The 27,036-nt window shown below is 39.2% G+C and overlaps 1 protein-coding gene across 1 annotated transcript in view; it reads right to left on the bottom strand.

Annotated features, from left to right (window-relative positions):
* PATJ (PATJ crumbs cell polarity complex component) overlaps positions 1 to 27,036 on the bottom strand; it is a 147,010-nt gene that overhangs the window by 106,523 nt on the left and 13,451 nt on the right. The window contains exons 9-17 of the mRNA XM_068407131.1: positions 25,726 to 25,728; positions 25,424 to 25,512; positions 24,037 to 24,175; positions 23,581 to 23,715; positions 17,383 to 17,459; positions 14,889 to 14,945; positions 13,369 to 13,503; positions 9,539 to 9,724; positions 7,726 to 7,842 (exon numbers count right to left, since the gene is read on the bottom strand). Of these exons, the coding sequence (XP_068263232.1) occupies positions 7,726 to 7,842; positions 9,539 to 9,724; positions 13,369 to 13,503; positions 14,889 to 14,945; positions 17,383 to 17,459; positions 23,581 to 23,715; positions 24,037 to 24,175; positions 25,424 to 25,512; positions 25,726 to 25,728 (938 nt within the window). The remainder of the gene's footprint in view (positions 1 to 7,725; positions 7,843 to 9,538; positions 9,725 to 13,368; positions 13,504 to 14,888; positions 14,946 to 17,382; positions 17,460 to 23,580; positions 23,716 to 24,036; positions 24,176 to 25,423; positions 25,513 to 25,725; positions 25,729 to 27,036) is intronic.

The raw sequence follows: 27,036 nt of genomic DNA, 5'->3' as shown, positions 1-27,036 counted from the left end.
CCGCTACTGCTCCTCTCAAATAAAAAGATCAAAGATAGGCACTGACTATGGTGGTTTTGACAGTGTCACTGTGCGGTGGACTCAGGCGCATGTCACTATCTTTTATTTTATCAAACTTCTCAATCAACCTAAGGTTTCATCCGTCTTTCATATTTGCTCTCAACAAAGCTAAAGTCACAGGGATTATATTCATTAGACTCTCTTAATGTCTTATACTTTCAGACTTCCCTGCTCCAGAAAAAAAAACACACTGAATGCTGACTACAGGGAAAAGCTCCAGAGATAAGAAAAAAAACCCTGAACTCATAAGGAAATGGAGGAAAGCCAGTGTGTGATGAGATAAAGAAGGGATAGAGATGTGTGGGAATAAAGAAAAAAACACTGATGAGCCACAGGAAAAATTATAAATGGTATCACCTACACAAACTGCACTCAGTGGTCTTACTGCGCCTTCTGGGTTTGATCAGCTTTTGAATTCAAATAATCCCTGATTAAAAATCCACCAAGACAGCCCAGCAAACCCTTCCACCAGTTAGGTGTGCTGACCTCAACACTGTTAACAGTCTGTGGAAGCGCAATGTGTGTTTTCAAACAAACCAGAGCTCTCTGCATGGAGAGCTTGCATCAGAAACAGCAAACACATGAATCACAGAAAATTTGCTACAGAAAAAGCTGCAAAAGAAAAGTGGGGAAATAGGACAGGCTGTTTTCTGCAACAAGCCTCTGCAAACAGTGACTTGGCCCAAAGAAGACTTGCAACAGTATGGACGGGGAGAAGACAGCAGGGTAGGCAAAAAGGTTGCTGTGAATTTTAAGGCTACTGCGAAACGGAGTGAGGACAGACAGAAAAACTCTGAGTGTACCAGCACTATTTGGATTTGGGGAGCAGCATCTTCCGGCAGGGTGAGGTTTTAAGAAAACAGAATACCTCATAACTTCCACGAGTTTTCAAAATTCTTCATGCTTATCCATCAGCACCTCAAATCTCATCGATTCAGAACAACAGATGCGGAGTTGTCTGGGTTGAGCTTTTACATGCCCATTGCTCCACCGTCTCCACACGCTCATGGAAAGACTAGCGCAGCAGTTAGATAAGCAGCACTCAGTTGCAGAGTTTCCTCTAGTCTCATCTACGTTATCTTGCCCTTGCTGAGATTTGCCAAGTGTTTAACAGAAAATCTAGCTACAGTTTTGTCCCTTTAAATTCTCGCCCTCTCTTGCAGGCAGAAGACATCTGTGGAATAATAATGAATTTCTTTGGTTTGGGGTTTTTTGTTTTTATTAAAAGCTATTCTTCCTAGCAGGAAATGAAAAAGAACAACCAGATTGGTAGAATTTGGGGGAATAGGGAAAACATTTCTAAAGGTTAATAATAATAATACTGCTTAGCATTTATTTCAAGGATATGCGACAAACCAAAGAAAAACAGATGTTCTCAGTAATGCTCCAGTTTTTCTGCAAACTCAGGTATTGTCCAGACCACTGGCTGTTGTAGCTCACAGAGACAGGGCTGCCCCTAGGATATGCCACTCCACTCCATACATGAAATCCTTCCTAACTCATCACTTAGGGTCACACTGATGACCCCCCCCAGCCCAGCGTCATGGCATACCCAAGCCCTTCCTGCATCCAAGTTCTCCAGCTTCTCTACCTCAGCAAGCTATTCCTGTGTATGTGCCTGTATCTCATGCTGAGATACACAGTCTCTTTGATTTCTTATTAAAGTGGTTTTTGGTCTCCCAATGCTTTTAGTACTGAGGTTTTGGAAACCACTAATCACGAACACCCTAGAAACTTTACCAGGAATGTGCTCAATTGCATTCACCAGCTCTTCAGTCCTGAAAAGTAGTATTTAAGCTGAACTCCAAAAGAATTTTTCAAAAAGCTACATTGAATTCATGACACACTATTAAGAATTATTTTACAAATGAAGCAGCTTAATATGATTTAAAGGATGCAAAACTTTCCCATAGGGGGAGAGAAGCAAATCCTCCGTGAGATGAGTACCAACACAGTTGGTACTGAGGCTTACAGAACTTTGATGTTAATGAATGTGGATGGGTTGTAGAGATGGGAGAAAAGCTGCCTTTATCAGTTTTCCCAGTACCAAGCTGATAGCCATTGTAAAACTGCTTTTTAATACAGCTGTGCAGCTTTTGCCAGTAAGCCACAGGTTTCCATCACATGATCAGGTGAAAATGTGCTTAACAAGGACATGAATATGCTTCTTTGTTCATTACAAACTTATCACAAGACAGACAAAGCTCAAATTATCACAAGACGGCAAACGTTTAGGCAGCAACATGTCAAAGCACTCCAGCCTGCATCTTACTGTTGAACAGGCCAAGAAAGGAAAAAAAAAAATATAATCTAGTCGAATACCACCTTCTACAAATAAGAAGTCAGTTTGCTTTTTTGTAACTCTACATCTGGAGCCTGTTTGTTTGGGGCATAAAGAAAAGAGGAAAGATGTTTGGAGACACTTAAATTGCTTCACTTCCTGCAGTGAATGACTATGCAGTGATTGTGTTATAAAAAAGAAAACAATTGCTTCCCATGCTCCCTGGGAGAAGGACAAAACACAACCTGCTGAATGTGCAGCAAAAGAGACTTCGGTTCAGCAGTAAGAAAAAACTGTTAGTGATAATAAAGATAAGCCCAGGAATAAGGCGGCTGTGGAGTTCCTATTGCTAAACCACAGCCAGAACCCCTTAAGCACTGCCCCAGGCTGACAAAGGCAGGCACACTTCGTGCTGTCTCAGGTCTGGGTAACACGAAGCTCATAACAGTGCTGAAACGCCTGTTACTGCTTCCGTGGATGGGTAGATATTTACACCCACGTTGGCAAGGACCACTCGGAGCCCATGAGCTCCTACAGCCCCACAGGTCTATAGGGCAGCTGGGTACTGTGCAAAAGCAGCCAGGCACTGGGGACTTACCTTTCAAGCACAGACAGAGAGAAACAGCATCTCACAGACATTCCCCTAAGAGCTACGTAAAATGTCAACCCTCTCTATTCCAACCCTCGCCCTCTCCAGTTTCATGCACTTTTAAACAGCTGCTTTAAAATACTCTGACTTCAAAGCACAGTAAATTAAGCTCCACATAAAGTCCATTCAGCTTTTTGCTTAATTTGATAAAAGCTCATCAGACCATTCAAGTTACCTTCTGGTCAATACTGCCTCAAGAAATCTGCAATTCAGCTACCTGTGGTTTCTCCAATATTTCTGTAAAACATTACTGACAGAATCTGTTGGCTTGCATGCATCAGGCCTTCGGTAAACACTGTTTCAGGGCCATTCAAAGTACCTTTTATACTACTGTGATCTCTTCTTTTTCTCTAGAAGTCTTCATCTTGTGTCATTTTTCGTTCCTCTTGCTCTAATGCCCTGGGAACACCACCATTTTTATATATAGCATTTCTCCTCTATTTTAACCAGATGACATACCATGCCCTCTTCTGTTTTAACTTCTTTCTAAGAAAAAGGATTGGTCTCAATAACAATGGCTTAGCTCTTGACTTGCTGGCTAGGAGGTATAGCTTCAGGCCAGGCCAAGTTACTGTTAAGCTGGATACTTTCACATCTATTGACAAAGAACAACAAATACGCTCACTGTAGCCCCTTGCATCACAGATGATCCCAAAGCGCCCCACAAACAGTGTACTGGGTCCCTCACTCACCATCAAAACATCCTTGCCGCTAACTGTGCCAGCAACACTACATAAAAGTTAGTTAAGAGGTGAAAAAGAGAGCAACTCCTCCAAGTGAAATTACAAGGAAATTAAGGGAGGTAGAGTATATTGCTTCACAGAGGAGTTGGCCAGCAGACTGAACAGCACACCTTTTTAACGGCCGAAAGGGGGGCAGGGTCCCTGTTCAAGACAGAATCACCAGCCACGCAACGCTGCTCCTCAGGTCTCTGCTGAGCACGACGCGTTATCAGCTGAAGAAAGCACACCGCTCGCAGAGCCTGTCAGCATGGCCTCTCCTTCTGCAGCCTTTTCATCTAAGCATTATCAAGAAAAAGCAATGCCTTGCCTAAGAGCTTTGACAAGATCCCGACACAGTGGTGACAATAGAAAAGTACACAGAAGATTTCATTTTAAGACCTCTTCGATGTTTCTTATTTAAATAAGCCATCACACTGGGAGGAAAAAAAAAATCCAGTGAAACCTGAATACACAGCACCAGCCTCCCCATCCACCTCCCCTCTCACCAAGTATTGACCTTGCTAGCAGAGCAGCAGGCTCAAAGATTTTAGATTTCCTACCACATAATTACAAATTAGGACATTCAGCAAAGGGGGAAAAAAAGATTTTTTTATACATAGTGATCATGGGAAGCTGAAGAGCATCCTATATAAATATAGTCCTCTTCTAGCAAAGAGAGTAAGTCTACTCTATTGCTCTAAAGGCATCCCAAAGTTTTAGGAACATGTGTACAGGTCTTCCCATAGGACCTTATTAAAAAAAAAAAAGAAGGTGGCTCTGTTTTAAGCATTTAAATCCCTAAAGACAGACAAAAGAAAACTCAGGACAAAGTAGAAATACTATTGATTATGCATAATTGGTATAATTAATTTGTAATTAGTTCATTAAAATATATAGGCATTGGAATTATGCTTGTACATTTCTGGGAATATCCTGCAAGTCACTTGGGATATGCTTATCGTTTATTTGATAGATGAAACATCATTAGAAAGACAGCCTATTAAAAATTCATATACCAGAGTAATAATTTCTCAGTCTCAGCATTCAGTTTTCTACGTACTCAGATTCCTATTCTACTTCATGAAGAGTTTTTATTACTACTGTTTTTCAGAGCGTGACTTGGGAAGTGCAGCATTTTAGACAACTGAGGCACAATATCCTTTACACCGAGTATGTAGTTAGTTTTGAGAAAATGAAGAGACAAATACCATAAATTATATACCATGAGAGTACTTAGCACCACATCTAATTCTATAACCAAAATTAAGATGGAAAGGTAAAAAGCCTCGTGCTTCAAAACAAACATGGATGGAAAGCAGTTGGAAGAAACTTCCACAGCCCTGTAAGCAGCCTGGTCTCTAATGGCTCAGCATTCTTCCCCTTCTGCAGCGCATCTGGCATCACTCACTGTCATAAACGAACACATCTGTATGAGCAGGATTTCAGGGGTTCTTAAATACTGCAGATAACAGTCACCAGACGCTCACAAGAAGCGAGTGAAATGGGCTGGTATCCACTGGTACTGCAGTAACACTTCAGAGATGTTATCAAAACTTGATGTGTGGGGAAAGGATGATGGAATAATATAATTCCATTATAATGGAATAATTATGAAGTCCTACTGATAGTTCTATAGTGCCATTTCAACTGAAAGCTACAGAAATAATTTGATCTTAAAAACCCAGAGTACAGTCACATCACCTCCAAGCTGGGTACATAACACCAAAGTTTCCTTAAACTTCTGTAACAAACTCAGAGTGTCAGTCCTTGTAAGTGTAATTCTGAGCACCGTGAATAGCTCTTCTGCTCAGAATCACCTCTTAAAAGGTATTTTCCTCCCCACCCTGCCTCCATCAACACTAATGGGAGCCTAAAAAGGTTGGTCCCTCACTGATGCACCTCATTTAGGTACATGAAGCTAGGTCATGTGAATACCCATCTTCATTTAAAAACAAAAAAACAGTAACACCCCCCCCCAATATGATTACTCAAAATATATAGTGAAGTAGTGTCATTTGCTATTACAAGGCTTGAATCTTTTCTTGCAAAACAAAGAGTATGTGTCTTAAAAAAAAAAAAAAAGACCCCTTCATTTTTAAAAGAAGGGTAAAATTGCAAAAAAGAAACGTAGAAAACAGAGTTAGGTCTCCAGGTCCTTTAAGCCGCAATTAAACACTTCACTGTAATTTTGTGCTTCTCAGCAAATCTGCTTTAAGAATTCTGAACAGTCTCCCAGGAACCACATACTTTTCCTCTCCCCGCCTCCAATCTAGCATGGACAATTATTTATTTTCTTTGCCCTGCACTCCAGAATGTGATGGATGTATTTACATAAACACACACACAGCCACAGATATCTCTATATAAAAATTAATCTGCAGATGATGAAAAGTGTAAAAGATCTAAGAGGCAAATCCCAAACAAAAGAGCATACTTTATACATAAATATCTTGAAATTATAAAGATCTGAGATTAAGTGGTTTACCACTCATTTAGAATTGATTAGAATGTATTTAAATTTAGCTGAAAGTACCACAACATTGCTCATGTATTTGCATCTGCGAATAAGTAAATAAAAAGCCTGTTATTAAAGCCTTCATTAATTCTGATTATGTGAGAACTTAAAAGCAAATCTGTGTAGTACTGCTCTGTAAAGACTCCTAGCAACTCTACAGTAAAGCTGGCACTGCAACACAACATGTGTCAGCGAAAATGACTAACAGGATCTATTTTCAGTAATCTTAAATCACACTGGTAAAATACAGAATTAATGGTTTTGCATAATACTTCAAATATTTTTTATTCTATTTCATTCCCAATTCGTGCCTTATTGTATCAAAAAGTGAATTTTATATCACTTGACATGTATGCACAATAGTTGAAAACATTTTATTAAACTACAATGTTTAGGCAGTATTCAGATGTGATGTGTATATTATTAAGAAGAGTGATCCAGCTATTTTATTTCCTTATAAATATGATCACTAGAAGTTTAAAAATATTTCACATTGACTAGAAACATGAAGAACATTTAATTCTGACTCAGATTTTGAGAGTTTCTATATATTTAATTGAAGCCAACATTTTTGAAAGAAGGATTCATTAATTTTAGTAGAATTTTCCCCAAATTAAAGACTTGTCTTGATTTCTAAGGAGTTTAACAATTAAGTATATAATCTACCCCAAAATGGTTCTTCTTAGTGAGATCAAGTTTTAAGCTTTGAGTGACTTCTGAAAGTTAACTTCCCCCTACACTCCCCACCCCAAAAATTCTACCTGTATCTCCGGCATACTGGTTTAATAGTTTAAGCAGAGAAGCATAACTGAAAAATTATTAATTAGGTTCTTCAATCTCTATTCTTTTACTAATAAATTAAATCAGTGTATTAAAGCAAATTTGTGTTTTCAGAAACTTGAGTTTGCAACACCGATTCACCTGTCAGCCCCGACGCTCCATTCTGATGGCGAAGGACAGTCCTGGTAAAGCTACCTCTGCAAACTCTACTTTTCATGGCTGAGTGAATCCTTCCATGACTTGGGTGGGACCACAGATCACAAACCATCATGAGTCTATACTCCATTTATAAATGGAAGGTGATTTGGGGCAGTGAGGGTAGAAAAAAGCAAAAGACACTAAATTTGGTACATAGGAAATGATGTTACAATACCTAAGGAAGTTTGCTTGCCACTCTCACAGTTGAAAAGCCATTCCAAGTTAAAACAAAAACTAACCTCCCCCCAACATTTAGCCATTAAACTCATCGAGTTATGAGGTGGAGTTTGGTTAAAGATTTTGCACTTTATCACATCTGATAATCAGACTGGTTTAGAACAAGCTCTACACCACACTTTATAGAGTTGGCCTGCAAAATAAATTACTTTTCCCTACACAGTTTCTAGGCCCAAGTGCCAAGGTGATCACCCAGTAATCAACATCACAAAGTGCTTTAAAGCACCATACAAGACGAAGGATCAAAGGGATTTTTAGTATTTAGTTATACAGAAAAGTATACCTGATAGTCTAAAATGCTGAATCCTAAACCATTTTTGTCTTTCTCCAGTTCAATAACCTTCACATCAGGAGACCATAGTGCTAATTCCCCTTCTTCTTCCTCAGGATTAATGTCTTCCTCAGGTTTCACCTGAAAAATAAAAGCTCTAGTTCAAATACTGTTCTTTCAGTTCTTTACAAACACTATTCCTCCAATGTTTTGATTATTAATGGCTCATACATGCAATATACATACATAAAATATGACCTTTTATGGAATTACAACTTCACTGAACATTATGCGTCCACTTTTCTCCAGCTTGCTGCCTCGGATACTCCCCTGGGACTATGCCTACATGTTTTGAGCATCGGAGCCAAACCTGGCATACAAATACCCACGTATTAGTCAAATTAGCTGTTATAATATTACTAACCTGTTACATGTTGATGAACTTCAGCTGTCCCATTAGATGCATAAAGGAAAAATAAATATCTTAGCATAAAAGATTTAACCACAGACAGCTAATAGAAAGACCAGATGATCAGGCACATCTGATACTTGTGGCATTAAATATGCAAACAAAAAATTCTTACATTGTAACTACACAAATAGTATCTAATATGAAAAAGCAGTTTCTTTCACAATTTTTGTGCTGAGGTATAAAAGAAAGATGTATAGTTACCCAGTTTAGTTGGGTAAGGACAGCTTCATAAATACATCTTCCAAAAAGGCATCTTTTGTTGTCTAACTTAAAATGCATGTTTTAATATTACTGCTATTTTACCAACACAATCTTTACAAAATATCAATGTATGATGTCCCAAGAAAAATGTTAAAATTTTGTACCATTAACTTCACACTGATTAAACTTTATTTCTTTGGACAAATATGTCTATTACACAGAGCATTGCCGTGATGCAAAAGGAAGAAATTTTTCTTCCACACACTTTCTTGATACTTTTGACAAAAAAAGCAGAAATATTGTGAGATGGCTCTAAGGAGAAGGCAACCTCTGTTCACTCAGTATCACCTTATGGCAAAGGTGTGCAACTGACAGGATGCACATGGAAAATGTTCAGTAAAATGCAACATCAAAAAACACAGTGGAACAAGTTCTGTTGCAACAGAAAGGGCCTTTTACAAATAGGCGTAATACTGTACACCTTATTCTTCCATGAAACATCCATATTTCTTGTTTAACTCTCCAACTTAGAGGAAATTAGATCAGAAAATATCAGAAGAGAAGTCAAAGTGTAAATACTTTATAAATAGGAACAACCATTACGAGTGTCAAGCTTTAGTTTGAGACTTTAAAGCTTCTGCAATGGAAAGAAACATTAAGTTTCATTTTTTTCCAGTTCTATAAAAACCTACTCAGAACATGGAAGTAATCAGCTAATGGTGGCAAGGATGTGATTTAGTATAATTCAGAGCCCCCACTCACCTATGAAGTGTAAGAATGATGAATGGGATGTACACACTCAGCATGCTAGCTGGGTGATTTACCTACCTTGTATTTATAGTACAATGAAGTTTCTCATGGTCAACCTGTATAAACTGTAGTAAAAGTAGCAGTGTTGCAAACATGAACTATCTTTCACTGAGACACCAGCTGTCCTTTACGAGCCCAAAGTGAATGGCAAGCGCAGCTTTATATGACAATTTAATACAAAACTGCCTCATGTAACTATATATTTTGGGAAATGTTATTTAAGACTGAAAAGTGGTCTGGATCAAACAGCAAAAAGAAAACAGAAACACTGTCTTTAGAAAGCTGAATCACTTTCTCAGAAATATATGTACTTTTTCAAAAAGTTATGGTCCTTTACATAACTGAATGACATGAGAAGTCTACCTTTTGTTCTGGAGGGGAAACTCCCACGACGGGTTCATCCACAAGAGATTCACTGCCATCATCAAAGAGTCGCCGACAGCAAACCAGCGTGAATGGGGGTGGCACCTCTTTTAGAAAAGTGATTGCCTCACGGCGTGACTTTCCGTACAGCTGAACTCCATTTACCTACACAGAAGGGCAAACACATCCACACTAAGATAATTAAAAGGATATCAACCAGATCCTTTTATTAATTTTTCTGCATACATGTCTTTCCCCAGCTGAATGTGAAAGTCTAATTTTACTTAGGGATTCTGGCAAAGCTTGCATTGTTTTATTGACATATGCTTCTGAAGTATATGTGCATTACTGCAAGACTTAAATTTCATCCGCAAGATCTTGTGACTACTGACTGCTACATCATGTCTGTGCTCTCTTCAGCTTCCTCTAACTTGTTTTCTGTTCACTGCTTTTCCTAGCCTAAATCTTTCCTAGCGCTGGCCCCTTCTCCCAGGCAACTAGCGATAGGACAAGAAGACATAGCCTCAAGCTTCGCCAGGGGAGGTTCAGGTTGGACATCAGGAAGCATTTCTTCTCAGCAAGGGTCATTAGCCATTGGAAGGGGCTGCCCAGGGAGGTGGTGGAGTCCCCATCTCTGGAGGGGTTTAAGAAAAGACTGGACATGGCACTTAGTGCCCTGGTCTAGTTGCCATGGTGGTGTCAGGGCAATGGTTGGACTCGATGATCCCAGAGGGCTCTTCCAACCTCATTGATTCTGGGATTCTGTTGTTATTTCATTGTCACCTGTTTCTTTGTTGGGGATTTTTTTTAGCATTAGGCTTATGTGTTTGAATTTAAAAAGATAAAAATTTAATTTTCAAAAATATTTTAAGAAAACGCAGATTTTGAGCTCTAAGCAAAAACTTGGGAGTCAGAACTAGAACAACTTTGTCACTTGTTTAAAATGTAACAAAATGGTTGAAACTCAAATAGATCCTACAGAAAATAAGCAAGAATGTTTATGTAGTAAAAAAGAAATCAATTACAGTAAGCAATTAATCAGAAATCCCTGACAAGGGTCAAAGCTTACCATCCCATAAGCTTCAGATCCTGAGTGACAAGAGAAGACCATAAGGCCATTGTTACTGGGTGTTTTAAACCACAGACTTAAAACAAGGGGAAAAAAAGAAGATAGATAATAAGCTGCTTTAAAATTGGGATACTGCAGTTTTATTTCCTCAGGAAAACAAAACTACAGTGATTCATCCTCTCTTACGTATTTTATAACCTGCAATATCATGAGGGTACATTTATTTGCTCCGTAGTGGTATCCTTAAATATGAGGGAAGCAGAATGTCAGTAGGTGTGATTGATGTCAGCATCATCTATATTGACGAGCAGCGCAGCCCCAAAAGAGCAGGAGTTTAACCCCATTAGTGCTATGGACTCAATCCCGACACCTCTTGTGTTTCAGGGATTTCTTTCAGGCTACCTCCAGTCTGCTCTCATGACCAAATGTCCAAAGTCACTGGAGTGCAACCACTGGTTTAGGAATCCAGTACACATCATCCAAGTCCACTCCACAACATGAACCAAAGCACAGTAAGTGGGGATAATTGAAGATTCTCTTCAACCGTTCACTCCATACCCAAACTGCAATGCTAATGTAGATGAACTCTTGTTTGATCCTAGGAAATATAGCAGGTAAATGTAGAACATACATGTACACACCTCTGTACAGGTATACTTGAGGCAGAGCCTCGCCATATACTCCCCAGGTCTCCTTGTTCTTTGGAGGGACTCAGTCTTGTGCAAGACTACACAGCAATCTCACTTTAGCTACCATTTTCTTCCTGATCACCTCTATTTTTCCCCACTTTTCATTTGTGCTTCTTACAATGTAAATATAGCTTATATTGCTGGGAAACACAGAGTTCCTCTCACACTATAACCCAGCCAAGAAGAAAAATCCAGAGTGGTGCGACTGGCCTCCAGCATGGTAAGACGAACTGCTATGTTTTTTTTCTGTAAGAATTACAGCAACTGCTGAGCTATCAGGCTAATCCATTAGTTAATTATTTAAGCAGAAGTATCTACGCGTAAGGATTTTTTAATGCATCGAGAGTGGCAGCGTGGTGGAAAGTTACCAGCACTTCTCAGCATGCTGTGATTGATGGAGAAGAGCTGCGGCGCACTCCCAAGCAGACCCGGGGACTCCCGTTTCTTCTTTTGCAGCTCCCAGAAACCTGCCTCTAAACACGCAAGGTGCCCTACACCCCATTCATTCACCACACCACGCTAGTTAGTTGTGCCATCAAATGAGTGAAATTTTATAGCAAAACTAGAAGGACACAAGGAAGCAATTTACTCCTGAAAAACAACACAATGAAATTAGCTAAAATTAGGGGCGGGGGGGGAGAAAATACCATGCTTTCTATCATAATTCAAACACCTCATTAAAAATAATCAACATTCAACCTCAGTATATATTAAAAAAAAAATTCCTTGCTGATCACATTTTAATCCCAACTGTATCAGGCCCAGGTAGAGCTGCTTGTTTGGGGAATGGGGCTGTCACTTTTTCCATTGCAAACCCCTACTTAAGGGGATTTATAACTTGGCTGCAAAAACATACTCTAGGCTAAACCTGGCATATATAGCTTTAGCCCTGGAGCACATTTTTATTTTGTTGGGGTTTTTTTCCAGCTACAGAGTAGAAAAAAATTTATGCTCACTAGGTCTGGACATATCTGTGAACTTAATTGTAAGTACACAGTAATAAGTAAAACTGTTAAATATATACAATTAAAGTTTCCTAAGTTACTCTGCAGCACTGCATTATTGCTTTTTGTGTACAATTTTTTGCTTAGTGGCCAAGGAATTTAAACAACACTTCCAGCATTCCATTAATCCCTTCCTTTAGGAATCAAGATCTCCATTAAGCAATAACTGAAGAACATGTTTCAGGTCTTAGTGATATCAGTATTAATTTTTGACAGTAAAGGGTGAACAACAAATAAAAGCAAGAGAGCTGTACACCTAACAAATTAATCTTTCAGAAAGCCTAATTCTGTTCCTGTTGATGTCAATTAAATGCTCTTTGCATCCACTACAAAAAGGTTCAAATTCAAAATACTCCACAAAGAGCAGGTATTCAATAGGAACTTAATGACTTATCACTTGCAGGCTGAGATACTGATATACACACACACAAATTCAGTATTATTTTAATACTATCAAATATTTTCCTGAGCAAATAGGTCTGGTCCCAATAACTTCAAAGCTGCCCCAATACCTCTATATATATATTTAAACACACTGATGTACTAGCTCATACACACAAATGTCTTTCAACACTCAACAAAGCAAGTTATAATGCATAACAGGAACCACTATTCCTGAGACTGTTGTAAATTTTTTAGGAGTGACAAAGACTAAGAAAGATTATCCACCACAAAAGCTAATGCCAAATTGCTCAAAAGACTGAGCTAAAGGACTACAGGTACAAATACATTCAACACAAATATTACCTCTGTCCTTATAACTCTTGACACTCATGTTAAAACATTTCAGAAAAAAAAAACATGAAGTCACTAAGAGGTCACAAGAATTTGACATTTTGTCCATAAAGGAGCAATGAAACAGTGAAGAAAATAAATGTGACTTCCAAAGCACTACTTGAACTGCTTCCACAACCAACTCTTGAATACTACTATGGCACACACAGCAGCCAAGCTAGAATTTAATACAAGCATTTTTAAGGCAGCTAAGCAAACAGGAAATATATCAGTTCTGGTTTTGGGGGGGGGGGTTGTTTTGGTTTTTTTTACCTCCAGAAGTTCATCCTCCAGTCGCAGAAGACCAAGTGCTGCAGCTGGACCATCTGAAGCAATCGATGATATATAATGATGTCCATCAAACGTGTCAAGCTCAACTCCTAATCTCAAAGTGTGGATGGGTAATAGCTGCCAAAAGATAAGTATGGCTGAGAATGTATATAACTTTATCTACCATGATATAAACACATTTAGGATTCAGTAGCTCATCAAATTAAACTAAGCACATAGCAAGATGATCAAGTCTTTGTAATGACATCATCTGTGTTACAGCACAAGTGTCCATAACTTCTCTACACAAACTGTTTGCACAAATAAAAACAACCAGTCTGCCCTTTGGGGGAAAAGGCAATTTGAACTGTGTTCTTAAATAAGGTTACCATATTGGAAAAATGCAGAGAAAAGTACCACCTACAGCCTACCCTACCCAAAAGGTGAGTGTTCAAGAAATTCCATAATCACTATAAAAACTCACCACAAGATCAGCTGTCTTACTCCTTTAGGAGCTACCCTACTCTGAGGTAGGAAAAATATCCATGAAGCATCCCCTGCAAATGGCTAATAATACTGGCATCCTTGTTTCTGCAAGGTGAAAGCACTGATTTTGGGTTAGCCTTTTCCTAGTGGGTCTCCTCAATTTGGAATTTTTCTCTAGGGACCCCCCACCCATTAGTGTCTTAGGTCTGCTAATATTAGCAAGACTAGCATAGACTGGTACACTATCCAGACGACAGGAGAAATCATGGCATCTTGGGGAGAAGAGATGATCAGCAGTATCTGCTCCTTCAGTTTGGCCATTTTCTGGCTTTTTATTACTTAAGTTGAAACACTGACTGTCCTTCTGCTTCTCAATTAATTCTGGATATTCAAGTAAAAGGAGCATTGATCCTCAACATTCTCTCACACCCATGTCTGATCATGAGTTTATGGCCTTCCTTCTCTGAGACATCCCCACAAGTATATAAATGCATCACGTCCACAAACCTCTTTTGCAGGAGATTAACATACATATCTTGAAAATCCCTCGAAAGTCTCAGAAGACTAAAATTAATTTCAGCTCTGACCATTTTCATTAAAAGGACCTCCTTCCCCCTGAGCCAGGATCATTATGCCAAACTCCTCTGCAGGATGATGACATTGTTCAGCAGAGTTTCAACCTCTACTCCATTCTGTAGTGGCTTTCAACAGTTGAATTTCAATGCAGTTAAGTACCCCAAAATTTGAGGCTTATATGCATGGTTTGGGTTTTGTTTTGTTATTTTTGTTTGGTTGGTTGGTTTGTTTATTTTTTTTGTTTGGGGGTGTGTCCATGTTAAAAGGTTCATTTGTCCATGCTACGAAAAGGTATTGGACCAGTCCAGAAGACAAGCAGAATATTGGCAGCCTTTTTTTGGAAAAGTAAAATAGAGCCACAAAGCCACTAAATTTCTGAAACAAAGCTGGAGTTGTGTCATGCCCTCCTGGGATTACTCTGCCCACACATAGCATGAAGGAAACCATCACGTAAGTCATACCTTTGAGTACTTCTGGAGCTCCGAATCATCTGTAATAGGCATATCCACATTCACAACCTAGAAATTGTACATCATAATATTTTTCAATAGCAGGACAATAAAGACTTTACCAGAATGATGACTTCTGGCAAAAAACTGATGAGCAAAATAAACTGTACTTAAACAAAGTCCCATTGATGCAAAGTAATTTTAAACAAATGTTGGAAAAATCTTTCAGACACAGAACATTTACAACTAGGAATGTGGTGATTATGCACTATTAGCAGACTCCAATATTATCCTGTTCCTGAAGCCTCAGTGCCAATTTTAGTCAAGTTCAGTAATCCTGTATAAGCACAAAATGCCATTATGTTTGACACAAATACCCAAACTGACTTGCAAATCAGAATTTGAAAAGTACGATAGCTTAAGTTATTACTTCAGGCTGTAATACAGCCATCTAACGTATAGACTAAACCACCATCTTCTGCAGCATGTTTCTAATATGGCTTGAAATACATGAATTTAATTACCAAATCTGAATGTAAAGTGGATTATTTAAAACAGTGCAAAAAATCCCTTCAGTATATATTCATTTTTTTATATTAATAAAATAACTATGTTGTAGTTCTTCCTTAATGTAATTTATTTATCTGTAACTTTAGAAGGTCATTTACTCCAATTTTACATGTAATAAGATGACATCCGTGGTGATCTATGGCCCAGGATTGGAGTCTGGGACACTGAAATTGAATATGTTTGGGAGTATTGCAATACTTGGTAGATTTGGAAAATACAAAGCCTTGCAAAAAATCAGGTAACTTCAGGCTCCTTTGGAAATTTCTAGTTTAACAAAGTATCTACGAAACAATACTGAGCCTCAGCTTTTTCTTTTGGCTTAAACAGAGCTTCCAGCATCTTGTTTTCCAGTACCTGGGGTATTTTTCCTGACAGACAGAATCCATTTCATGTCCATTCAGTTGTAACTAAATGAATCTATGACTGATAACTCCTCAGCTTGGCTGCTCACGCCTTGGTACCTGACAACACATACCACAGTCCTACAGCCCTGTACAGACTTCCAGGGCCTCTTTCTGTTTCAGCAGGATCTCAGCTCCTTCCATAGATACCACAAAGGTTCAGCAACACAGAAGCCACGAGTGACACCAAACCCTCCCTTCAAACAGCTATTTCCTCTGAAGATAAATACTTCAGAGAGAATACTCAAACCTGTAGGCACCTTCAGGGTGACTTTCTGGGACCTGAGCGTAGGAGCGAGAATAGTGTGAAACAGGGACTGTGCTATCAGGCTGAAATCAAACTAAACGTTGTTATTGAACCCAGCCAAGCAAGACTACAGGTGGGTACAGACGACAGGAGCTGGAAGAACCAAAAAACGACTTTCAAAACAGGATGCCACAACAGGTTCCTTCTATTATTTAAAAGGACCAACCGTTAACATTTTCACTCCTACCATCTTACTGGCAGCAGCTAAAGAAACAGACAGTTTCACCAAGTAAGCAGGTTTTCGTCCTCTGTGGGAAGTGTGATAGTGCTAAGGGAAGTAATATCAGACTCTTGAAATGTAAGGATGGGAATACCAAGCAACTGAAGTGGGCAGCCAAACAGATTTATTGCATCATGTACATAATCTTACACGAACTTCAGGTCTTAAAGGAGTGCTAATGGAAAGAAGAGAAGTGAGTTTCTCAAGGCAATTCTTAAAGCTACTCTAAATCTTCCAGCGAGCAACTGGAACGATGGCTACTCCAAGTAGTAAAAATAAGTGTCTCTAAATCAACTGGACAAGCATTGCAAAGACAAACAGGGCATTTTCTCGGTGGTGGTGAGAATTTTTTAAGTCTTCGGAAAGAACGTTGGCTGAAGTCTTTTATCTATACTCACTGGCTAACACAGCACTGCAAAGCAGCAATGAATTACGATTTCAGTCAACTCCTTATGATGATTCATCAAAACAATCTTTTGCTTGGCAATTATTTAATATGAGGTGAAGAAATATCTAATAGACACTGGCACCACAAAGTTATGCTACCATGAATTACTTCCTATTTTCCCAGCATGTTTGAAAATCATTCTTTCATTCTTCTAATAAAATTGTATGATTCTTCGTGAAACACAGGAGCTCTGCCCTGGGCCTTTTTTTTCCCAGTGCACAATAAAACAAATAGATAATAAATGAAATCATAAAAATGCCACATATTTTAAGTGGCTGCTATGATGCAGATTTAAAAGGACAGTTGATTTTCTTAAATCACTGTTCCTGTCTAGTATCTGTATAACAATAGTATCTATATAAACAGAACAAAAAAAAGCCCAAAACCTTATTATTAACACCCCTATATTTCAGCCTTGATGTTACAGGAAACAAAATTTGATGTTACCAATCTGTTCCAAACACTAAACTGTTCTATAAACAGCCTGTAATGCTAAGCTCACAGATCTGTCATTTAAAGAAATAACATACATGAGTGTAGTTTATTGAAAGATAACATACCATAACTTCGTATTCAGGTCCCAGCAGGTTTTCCCACTTGGATTTCAGCTCATGTGCTGGAGGGAGTGGGACTCTTCCTAAATATGAAGGTGAATATTAAATTTACAAGCACATTGTACATTCAGAAGTATGTTTACTTCTAAATACTTCAATAAAAATTCAGTGTAAATAAAAGATTAGCGGGAGTAATCCCAAAAAAAGAAAGTGCATTAAGCTGAGTCTATCAAACAGTGCAAATCAAAAACGTCTCTTAGGAAAACAATGCAAAATGTCAGCTACTGCTAACGTGCGATTTATTCGACTGAGAAGCAGAAGAGGCAATGCTTGCATTGATGAGATGCGAGTTCTGTTCCACGTAGTACTGTAAATAAATCATTCTTTCAGGCTGCAAAACAGATTTCACACGACTTCATGATTTGTTGCTATAAAAATGCTTGCCACTCCAGGGAAGGATTATCTCCCACCAAAATGAACCCCCTGAAGAAGTAAAACACCTGACAAGATATTGCTGTTATCAAGGGGCTGCGTCAGCACAATGCAGTCACAGACTTTATTTATACATTTGGCAGGTATAAAGCCTTGTCTAGTTTAATTAGGCCAGTAAGTAACATGAGCTTTAATATAAGCTCCAGTTCTAAACCAGTCTTCCGTGGGAACTTGGCTATCTTGACATTTATATCTTTTCAGCTTTCTTACTTATGAACCAAGGCAGTATTACATTCAAGTAAGACAATTTGACAGAGCTAGACAGCATAAAATGACTGACTGCCCTGCACTTGACCTCATCCAGAAGCTCAGCGCACATATAAAGTTCCAAGCCGAAGCAATGTTTAACTGGTAAGAATCAAGATCTAAAGCAAATTCCATCTAGCAGCTACAGCAGCAGCAACTGGGGCCTGAACTACTAAAAACTGGGGTTTTTTTTTCCCCCCCGAACGACTGTAATAGTTTGTCAGATGTCTAGACAAGGCACAGACCACTTAGTATTGCTGATGTGTCGTACTGAAATTTAGAATGTAAATCACAGCCTCACATCTTGCACACAAACCAGCGAGTAAAATACCTCAAGGGGGGAATTTTGAAGACACCAAGAGAAGCTCAGAGCCTACCTACTAGCAAAAGCCAACACAAATGGGATGTCAAGCTGCCTCTGCTTTCAACACCTTTGTAGACTGCAAAGATAAAACACGAGCTTTGCAATACAATCCTCACTACATCATTTTATAACTTTGAAGTTTTCCACTCATTAAAAACAAAGATTTAAGTTAACTTACACAACAACATAACCCACCATTGTATCTCTTCCACTCACTTTCTGTCATGCCAGATAGGCAAATTCTGTCTGATCTGCACTGAGAAATCGCACTCCTCGGAGCCTAACAACTGAAACTTCACTTGGAAATATCCAGAGCATCTTTAACCTCGAGGCTCAAAGAGATACTGATATTCAAAGATTCCAGCAATTTTCTGTCACCAAAAAGAAACCCCACCAAGAGTAAAAACTTGGGTTTGTAAATACAGCCCACAGTTCTCTCTGAAATAAATTCTCTCCTTTAAAAAAACAAAAAGGAAGACAAATTGTCTTGAAATTCTCAGCTGTGAGTTAAGGGTTTTTTCCTCCATTTAGATTTAATTGAAGTTTCTAAGAACTTGTCTTCGTGAGCCTTGTTATCAAGCACAGCCTGATCACTATCTTTCCTTCTCAACTGTAGCAAAACCAGGACTTCAGTGCATTTTTCTACTTGTATTTGCAGAAATACATAGGGACAGAAATTCTTTAGTTGCTTTTTCTGTTGTTACAAAGTTACAGCGTGAACACACAGGACCTAAGCACCTGCAATCCCCTGTGCAGCCAAATATAGATTTTAATGTTCACCAGGAGTAATGAATCTTAGGGTCAAGCTCCAAGTTCAGTTCAGTAACTGTAAGCTGCGTTCACTTGGCTGAATACAGACTTTTTTTGTCACTTCCAAAACACATTACCAAAATCTACGAGTTGTTCAGAGCAGGTGCTGATGCACGTCTCCATTTGAAGTTTCCCCCTTTCTTTCAAACACACTTTGAAGTCTTTGCCTGTAACTTCCTCAGACCTGTGGAAATGTTGGCTGGAGGGATTTGGATTAAATATATTCAAGCCCAATGGTATCACCCAATTCACTTAAAATGCTCCTTTTTCCCCAAACAGCTTTTTCCACATGGCAGCTAATAGGAAGTTTCTTTCTAGTCTCTCATCCAGCTGGATTTCTCAGGACCTGAGATATGTGCCATGTCTTCTATAATGTGCAAGGCCTCAGAAATAAAAACGCTTCCCAGAGACAGCTTTCATTAGCAACAACTTTCAACATATTTAGTCTGTCCTTCTGCCTGCATTTCCATACAGTTTTTAATTTCTGATTAGCAAGCATCAAGAATAAGTCACAAATGTATTGTAAAAATCATCTTTCCTGGTCAAAATTGCCAGCATCTTCCAAACTGGATCGTTTCTTCTTGCAGTTTCCTCCTGGTTTCACAAACTTACTATACAAGGACGTGTACTGGGCTCTAGTCACTTCATTAATGCACTCCCTTTATCTGCCCTACTGTTGGATATTTTTCCCAGCCATCTTTAAGCGCCTGGCTAGCATCATCGTATCTTTGGGTTTGGAGTACTGCTGCAAGGCAAAAGAAAGCAGTTCTGCCCAGTCTGCAGTCTTTCAGATGCAGCTGTTCAGTTAATTGCCTCTAGTCTGCTAGCAGAAAGTTCCTTGTGCACACTGCATCCCAAACCATGTTGCCTTTGTAACAGAACTGCTTAAGCACGGTTTTGGCTGGTCAGAATTACTATTTAATACCTCTCCAGGAAACATAAGTTAATAAGGATTTCACACAACTGGGCTTAAAGGGAAGTAATACATATTCTATAAAACATACCTTTTACATTAAACTTCTAAAAGCATTTCCAGAATTTAGTCAGAGCCTTAAATTAGCAGTATTTACTTTAGCACCATTATAATGAAGTGCCCATCATCATGTCCAAAATAAGCACCTATCTTTGGAATTTAATTTGGCTGTTAAATTCTATTCCAAGGTGAAATCTTATACATCGTATTTCAGTATGAGTAAAATTCGCAACTAAGTATTTCAACTTTTTAACAGAGACACACACACACATTTTATAGTTGCATAAAGCTTTTGCAGAACCTTGTAACTTAAAGCAGTTTTTCACTATGAAAAACCCCAGTTTAACCAAGCAATGATACTTGCTTACCATTGCATCAAATGCTCCTGATTCTTTACTCAGGTTCAAAGCCGGGCCCATTGCATTATCCTGCTGGCCCAAGGAGGACCAGCTAGGTGGTATCGAGGGCAGTATCCAACTACAAACAAGCAATATCTTCAGTGTCTAAATTTTGGTATCCCAAGACACACTGTGCATACAAACACTTTATCCTGTATTCTCCAGGATAAGGGGAGCTTGGATACATAGAATAGAAAAATCACATACTACACTTGCTACATGATGCGCTGAGGAATGCAGTGCAGATATACCACACCGTCCCTGCAAGGAATCAGCAGGGGTCCAACTGGCAATGAAGTCCTCGCCAGACCCAGGTGCATCTGCACCATACAGAATCACAGAATCAGCCAGGTTGGAAGAGCCCTCTGGGATCATCGAGTCCAACCATTGCCCTGACACCACCATGTCAACTAGACCAGGGCACTAAGCGCCATGTCCAGGCTTTTCTTAAACACATCCAGAGATGGTGACTCCACCACCTCCCTGGGCAGCCCCTGCCAATGCCTAATGACCCTTGCTGAGAAGAAATGCTTCCTAATGTCCAACCTGAACCTCCCCTGGCCAAGCTAGAGGCTGTGTCCTCTTGTCCTATCGCTAGTTGCCTGGGAGAAGAGGCCAACTCCCACTTCACTACAACCTCCCTTCAGGTAGTTGTAGACTGCAATAAGGTCACCTCTGAGCCTCCTCTTCTCCAGGCTAAACACCCCCAGCTCCCTCAGCCGTTCCTCAGAGGTCAGACCTTCCAGACCCTTCACTCCGCAGAGCTCCAAGGAAGGGGATTACGAGATTTCCACAATGCTAGAATTGAAGGGGAGCCATTCACATACATACAAGTTGGTTACAAACTCCTTTTGAAACTAAGGGCTTTAGAGTATTTATGGAGAGGCAGTGGATCCACATCAAACCACTTTAGGTCTGCTATGAAAAGGGCTCAAAAATACAGTCTGATCCAAGCCGATTACCAGCAGAACAGGCATCACTAAGGCATATCTAGGTAAGACACTTTGAGACTAACAGTGTTTGATAACTTCAAGCCAGGTAAAAGCAATTTTAGTTCCCAGCATGAACTGATCCTCGTATTGATAGACCATATTTGCACAGCACCAGGTATTAGGTAACAAATTCCTCAGGAAGTTCTCTTTGCATCAGGGCAGGCATCTGCAGCCTGTGACACAAGATAACCCCATCACGAGTAGTCAGGAACTGACCACAGAGATATTGTTGGCTTCAGTACAAAAAGAAAACACTTTATGCATAGAAAGTTCCATGGTAAAAAAGGACTGGATAAGTGACACAGGACAACACATGTTGCTCTTTTCTAGGCTCTGTCATAGCGAGAGTAACTCCTCCTGGCTCTTCTGCCCCTAAATACATCCTACTGCTAAGTCCTTAAGTTATTTGTCCATTGTAACTACAAATCAATATATGCTTTTGCATACATACAGCTAAAACAATGCTTTGATAACCTCACATGTCAGCTACTCAGCCACCTCTATTTTGGCTTCCTATTTCTGGGAACATGTAAAAGTCACAACAAAGGATGTCTGGTTACAAGGCTTGGACAGAAAAGTAAACCAGAATGGAACACAGGAGCTGCTACATTTCTCTCGTTTCCAGGTTGTCTTTAATACTGACAGATCCTCCACAATCATAGCAAAATTGTTATTCATTGACAGCCATAATTTAGAATCCCCTATTACATCTACATATCTTAGAAACTGCAAGGCATAAGGATAATTTATGCTGACTTTAACACAAGCTGTAGAATTCACCCAGAAGCTCCTGTAGAAAAGCCCAGAAATCTGTCAGGGAATTGAAGCATGCCTTCTGGAAAGGCCTCCAACCTTGATTCAGAAGTCAGCTAAAAACCAAATCAATCCATGCCTTTGTGATCTGCCCCCATGTCCAATTGCCTTTGCTGTTCAAAACACATGCTTAATTTGAACTCTGTCCAGCTTCTGATTCCAGCTATCAGGTCTTTACACCTATTACGCCTTTGCCAGACCAGAGATTCTCATCTGCCTGCAGAGGTGTACAGTTAATAATTTCCAGTTCAGCTAGTAAGCTCAGGACAAGCAAGTCAGAAACTGCATGTCTAGAGACTGCAGTCTAGTTTCCAACAGCAGCATGGGGGGAAGCAGAATGCAACAGTGTTAGTACCACAAGGTAGATGAGTTGGGTCTGGGAACCAACAGCAAGGAAAGATTCATTGCCAAGTGGGGAATCTCACAGCAGGTGGACATAACCTGTGCTAGGCTTCCTATTTCGCTGGTACTCTGCGAAACATCAGTGACCAGGAGCACCATAAGCAGGACAAGCAAAGGAGCAAGGCAGTTACGTGGCAGGTGGCACACAGGCGAGACAGATGTTCATGGAAATGGCATGTGTTTCATTTGTGTGGAAAATGACCTACAAATGGAGACATGTCACAAGACATGATCCCCTGTCCCTGCTGCTGCAGCCACCTCTGGTCCTTCAGCCAGCCCTACTCAGTCAAAACTCCTGAGGGAGGATGCTGTAGCTCAGGTCACAGGTTGTAGGAGGCCAGGTGAAGCAGCTCAGAAGGTGAGTTCTGATGAAGTTACTGCAGTGCCAGAGAGGAAACTGCAACAAATGGGCATCAGAGATGATGTACAGGAAACCAACAGAATATTTTGAAAAGACTCTGCAGATGCAGGAGCCTAAGATCTGTGAGAGCAAGAAGATAGATAGGACTGAGGTAACACTGGGTCAGGAAGTATATGTGAACTCCCAAGAGTTCCATCTCCTGATGGTGTTCACCTAGCAATCTGGACCTGAATAAAAAGCATTATAGAGCAAAGGCTAAAGATGGAGAAAGCCACGACAGCCCATCAGTATTGAAAATGGATTAAAGACAATTCCAAAGCCTCAGAAGAGACACTGCAAGATATCCTGTCCACCTGTTTTATGGAGACTCTGCTTCTTTTCATTTTGAAGATTATCCTTCTGTTCTTGGTGCTTCTCATTCTTAGTGTCCACACTAGTTTCAGTCCCTACAGCTCCAGAGGACACAAAGGTTGGAATAGTTGGCTGCACTGTGAAAACAGACAAAAAAAAAATCAGATGTTGCAAAATATATGAAGTAGTAACACCACCTCACTAACTACTTTTTTTATATATATATATATATATTTTTTTTTTTTTTTTTCCTCCACACAGGAGTTTTGCACTCAATTTTCCTGAATCCCTTATTTCTGTTTCTTTACATTCCTCCTGAAGTATCTCATTTTCTACAGAGTGCCCTTACAAAATCTAGGATCATGTGGTATCTAGTCCTAATTGTTAAATTAGGTAACTGTAAATTGAGTGAAAAATTAAATCAGTTGCTAAAAAAGGAAAAAAAAAAAAAGGATTACTTCTATCTGAAGGTCTTTCTGAAGAAATAGTAGAAGAAGGTTTCCTTCTAAGTAAGGTAAGGCGTACAGTCTGTCCCGTGTTACGCAACGCCTCTACCACTTCTTGGTTGGTATAATCCTGTATATTAACTCCATCAACCTAAAACAAGAAAATCGTATCATATAATAGTAATCACATTATATTCTTAGGCTGGACCATACACCGTAAGCAACATCCATATTATTTTGTGCAGAAATTATAGGGTTATCGACCCAAGACAGTAGTATTTGCAAAACAATCTCATTAAATCAGTTACATTTCACTAATTAGATAATATTGTCAAAATGCATTTTAAAAGGAAACACACCAGTAATTTCTTCTGTCTGCATGGGGCAACCACGAAACAGAATTTACTAATCTAAGTATGCACTGATTTCCCCCTATAATTTCTTTGCTTACAAAAAAAAGCTTGAGGAGTATTGTGCACAAAGCTTCCCAGAAAGAGCAGTCAGCCTGGAACTCTGTTCAGTTCATTATCACTGCTAATTTTCTCATGGATTTCTAACATGTCCCACACAAGCTCATGCACGTAACTGTTCATATAATCCACTCTGAACAGCCCAATTCTTATATTAATTCAGATGTTTTAATTTACACCCAAAATTCACCTCACTGTTAGATCATGCATCAACATGGGCTTCTCCTGCAAAACTCCAGATAAAAGCAAAAGGTTGTATCCATTTTTGCTCTCACAAAGTAGAAGCTGACTTTGGAACGTCTGGCATAGCACTCATTTTAAAAGTAATTTAAAATCATATCTCTATAAATATTATCTCTTAAAACAAAAAGACTGTGTAATTCATTCCTGCTTGTACTGTGAATGCAAAATTGGCTATTATTCAATTCACTGTTATTCAATGGTTTTTAATTTTTCTACACATAGAGCTTGGGTTTTTAAACCTAAATTGTGACTATTAACATTTTGATTGTATCCACACTATGCTCCACAGTCATTAGAATGATAACCAGTGTGCCACATCTTGCAAAATCTTAACCATCCTCAAATCCCATTCAATTCAAATGGAAGCTGATGCTGCTCATCTTTACTTCAGGCCAGAAGCCAAGATTCTCCACTCTGAAACATTTTAATCCAAATGCTTGCCTCTTTCTTCGTTAACTACTAGTTACTACTTCTTTGAATATAAAATAATATTTTAACCACAGCAAGCCAAAGCTCATTTGTTACAAATCTACTTAAACAAATACGAACCACCACATTATTTCCTCTACAAAGTGGAGGAGGTTTGATTAATTTTAGAAAGTCTTTACTACGTTGTTCTTTTAACACTGAGGTATGTAATGAAGCATTAGTTCTACAACAATATACAAGCAGACTATTTTACTTACAGCAACAATTTTGTCATGAACATGAATTTGGCCATTGTGGTCAGCAGCACTACCAGGTATTATATTTTTCACGAAAATCCCGGAAGGTTCTGTTGGCAGGGGGAGGGGAGGAAGAGAAACAAGTCACTACATTAACCTAATTTGTTTCTTTCCTTATTAAGATTTTTAATTACAGCCTTTTTCACACCTTCCATCTACAAAGTTATGATTCTGTAAACCACCAACATTTGTACATTACCACTCACAAAGCTTGAGGTAGAACGACTGAGGATCTCTGATGGAAAAAACAGCACCGACCCAACCACCTGTACACTGACCTCAATTTTTTTTCCTTAAAACAGCTCACAAAAGGCCACCTCGTCCATGGATTCATCCTTGTGCTTACCCAGGCTTTAAACCACAATCACTTAAAGCCATGCTGCATTTGATTTCTATAGGACTTCCTAAGCTAAAAGTGAAGTATGTGCTTAAGTACTTTGATCAGGACTTCAATCATCTTCTTACAGCTAAAGAATTTAGTACTTTAAATCTTAATGAAAAAGGATTTTGCTTTAAAAAAGAAAAAAAACTAGAAACATGGAAATCAGAAAAGCTGTCCTTTGTGATGTTTGATGTTTGAATATTAATTCTAACTTCTAATTAGAACAAGGAAATCAAACCAAACCAAACTCAATCATCAGTTGAAACGGTAACCCTTCTGCTCCACTTTTTTCCAAATCCACCTTTTCCCATTGCCTGACATGTGCTCCTGCCCAACCCAGTTCCCAGTGCTCACTGCACTGGCCTGGGATTCCTGACTGGCAACACAAGAGGATGCCCTAGGAAATAAGAGGGCTGGAGAGCAGCCCCAGCTGCACCACATTCCCAAAATACTTTCTTGAGTCCCATGAGGAAGGCGAGGGGAGAAAAAGCACAACCCCTTTGTGCAAAACCAGATATTCAGTTGAGTCAATTTTAAAGATATTATCATTTGTGGAACCAATGATTGAAAGACCAGTTAACAGCTCTAATTTAAAGAGGATTTAGGAAAAAAAACCAACCAACCAAACCAACTTATTCCATGTCCCCATATCCTAGCACAGATATTTTAATCTGTTCCCAGAGTTTAGACACTGAAACAGCCCTCTGCCAAAGACAAGTACATCACCTCGGGAAGGTGGCATTACACATCATGCACAGGTAGGGTTCTCTGCATCTCCTGCCTGGCAGAGGGATGGACTAGTTAATCTGACTAATCATTTCCACTCTAACACCTACAATTCACTAAATAACCAAAGTTGCACGTTGAGCTGTTTTGTACGTATTGAAGGTGCCCTTCAAAAGTTAAAGCAGACTGGGGACATCCAATACTCTGTTTTTGAAATTCTTCTTAAAATGTGCTAAATGAATTGTGTCATATACAAACCACAGGGGCAAAATAAGGAATAGTGTGGACAGGAACCTGACTGTGTTAAGAGTCTGTACATGCAGGAACTGACTGTTACAGTTTAATGTCTTGCACAGTAACAACATAAGCATGTAAAATTCACAGCCCAGCAGTCAAGTGGGAATTATTTTTTTAAGCTAATTACAACACTTGTAAAAATTTTTGTGGCTGAATTTCACTTAGCAGC

Source organism: Nyctibius grandis, chromosome 8 (assembly GCF_013368605.1).
Source record: "Nyctibius grandis isolate bNycGra1 chromosome 8, bNycGra1.pri, whole genome shotgun sequence".
Classification (NCBI taxonomy): domain Eukaryota; kingdom Metazoa; phylum Chordata; class Aves; order Nyctibiiformes; family Nyctibiidae; genus Nyctibius; species Nyctibius grandis.
This window is presented reverse-complemented; position numbering and strand designations above follow the sequence as displayed.